The following is a 1,519-nucleotide window of genomic DNA, read 5'->3' on the forward strand; positions in this document are numbered from 1 at the left end:
CCACAGTGTCACACTGACAGTGCCATGGATTATTGTAAAGGTAGATATAGGGTGCAAACACATCCAGAAAATTCTGAGGAATTGATTGCAGGTTGTTGTTTGAGATATCAAATGTATCCAGATTTTCCAGATCTCCCAGTGCATTTACACCAAAGTTCACGATGTTGTTTGCAGACAGGGTTAAATATTTGAGGTTCTCGAGAGGGTCAAAGATGTTCTCAGGGATAACCCGGATTCCGTTTCCACTGAGACTCAGTTCCTCCAGTGACACCAGGACATCGAAAGCTCCCTCAGGGAGAGCCTGTATCTTATTGTGGTCGAGGATGAGCTTCCTGAGATTCCGGAGGTTGCTGAAGTCGGGAATTCTGGTCAAGGAGTTTGCCGAGAGATCTAACTTTACTAGCGGGAGAGGAAGGTCCGAGTCAAAGTGTTGAATCATGTTGTTGGAAAGGTCTATGTCTTTGAGTTTTGAGAGGATTGCAAATGAGCTTAAAGCCACCGTGGTGAGATTGTTGCAGCTCAGTAAGAGGATCTCTGTGTCCAGTGGGAGAGAACGAGGGACAGACACGAGGGACTGATGACTACAGTTAATCCCTGGTTTACCTGCTAGATCCATGTAGGGTTTGCACTGAGGTGTAGTTAGGCAAACCTTGAGAAGAAATAGACAACAGATGGCTGGAAGGTTTATTATCCTCAATGGCCGCATTCCTAAAAGGTAAAAGCACAAACAATTGGAAATGTTGACTTGCACTCCAAAGTTTCTAATCAGACTCTACTGGAGTAACTAACTTTGGAGATTGGGATTCTGAAAGTAATCCTCAAACAGAATTTATTAATGTTTCACCCTTAACTCTAAGAAAGGTAGGATAAATAGGCAGGTAATGCAGGAGTCTTCTGTGGGGCAATCTCCATTTCAAACAAGTATGCTGTTTTGGAAAATATAGGAGACGATGGACTCTCAGAGGAATGTAGCATGAACAGCCAAGTTTCTGATATTGAGACTGGCTCTAATGCAACGAGGGGTACGTCAGGTTCCAAGAGATCAATTGTGTTAGCGGATTCTGTAGTCTGAGGTACAGACAGACGTTTCTGTGGCCAGTAGAGAAAAAGCAGAATGGTGTTGCTTCCCTGGTGCCAGGATCAAGGATGTCTCAGAGAGGGTGCAGAATGTTCTCACGGGGGAGAGGGGTCAGCAAGAGGTCATTGTCCACATTGGAACCAACGATATTGGAAGGGAAAAGGTTGAGATTCTGAAGGGACATTACAGAGAGTTAGGCAGGAATTTAAAAAGGAGGTCCTCAAGGGTAGTAATATCTGGATTATTCCCAGTGCTACAAGCTAGTGAGGGCAGGAATAGGAGGATAGAGCAGATGAATGCATGGCTGAGGAGCTGGTGTATGGGAGAAGGATTCACATTTTTGGATCATTGGAATCTCTTTTGGGGTAGAAGTGACCTGTACAAGAAGGACGGATTGCACCTAAATTGGAAGGGGACTAATATACTGGCAGGGAAATTTGC

General features: G+C 44.6%; 2 protein-coding genes across 7 annotated transcripts in view; one reads left to right on the forward strand and one right to left on the reverse strand.

Moving 5' to 3' along the window:
• LOC122544349 (guanine nucleotide-binding protein G(I)/G(S)/G(T) subunit beta-2) overlaps positions 1-1,519 on the forward strand; it is a 171,047-nt gene that overhangs the window by 31,830 nt on the left and 137,698 nt on the right. The gene's annotated exons all lie outside the window — the stretch shown is intronic.
• Positions 1-1,519, reverse strand: part of LOC122544347 (protein slit-like) — an 11,253-nt gene that overhangs the window by 3,436 nt on the left and 6,298 nt on the right. For 2 of the 3 annotated variants that reach the window (XM_043683559.1, XM_043683557.1), the window contains one exon: positions 533-708. In XM_043683559.1, the coding sequence (XP_043539494.1) occupies positions 533-708 (176 nt within the window). Of the gene's footprint in view, positions 1-163; positions 709-1,519 lie in introns of all 3 variants that reach the window. The other variant, XM_043683558.1, reaches the window with a different exon arrangement.

The sequence above is a fragment of the Chiloscyllium plagiosum genome, chromosome 48 (assembly GCF_004010195.1).
Source record: "Chiloscyllium plagiosum isolate BGI_BamShark_2017 chromosome 48, ASM401019v2, whole genome shotgun sequence".
NCBI lineage: Eukaryota > Metazoa > Chordata > Chondrichthyes > Orectolobiformes > Hemiscylliidae > Chiloscyllium > Chiloscyllium plagiosum.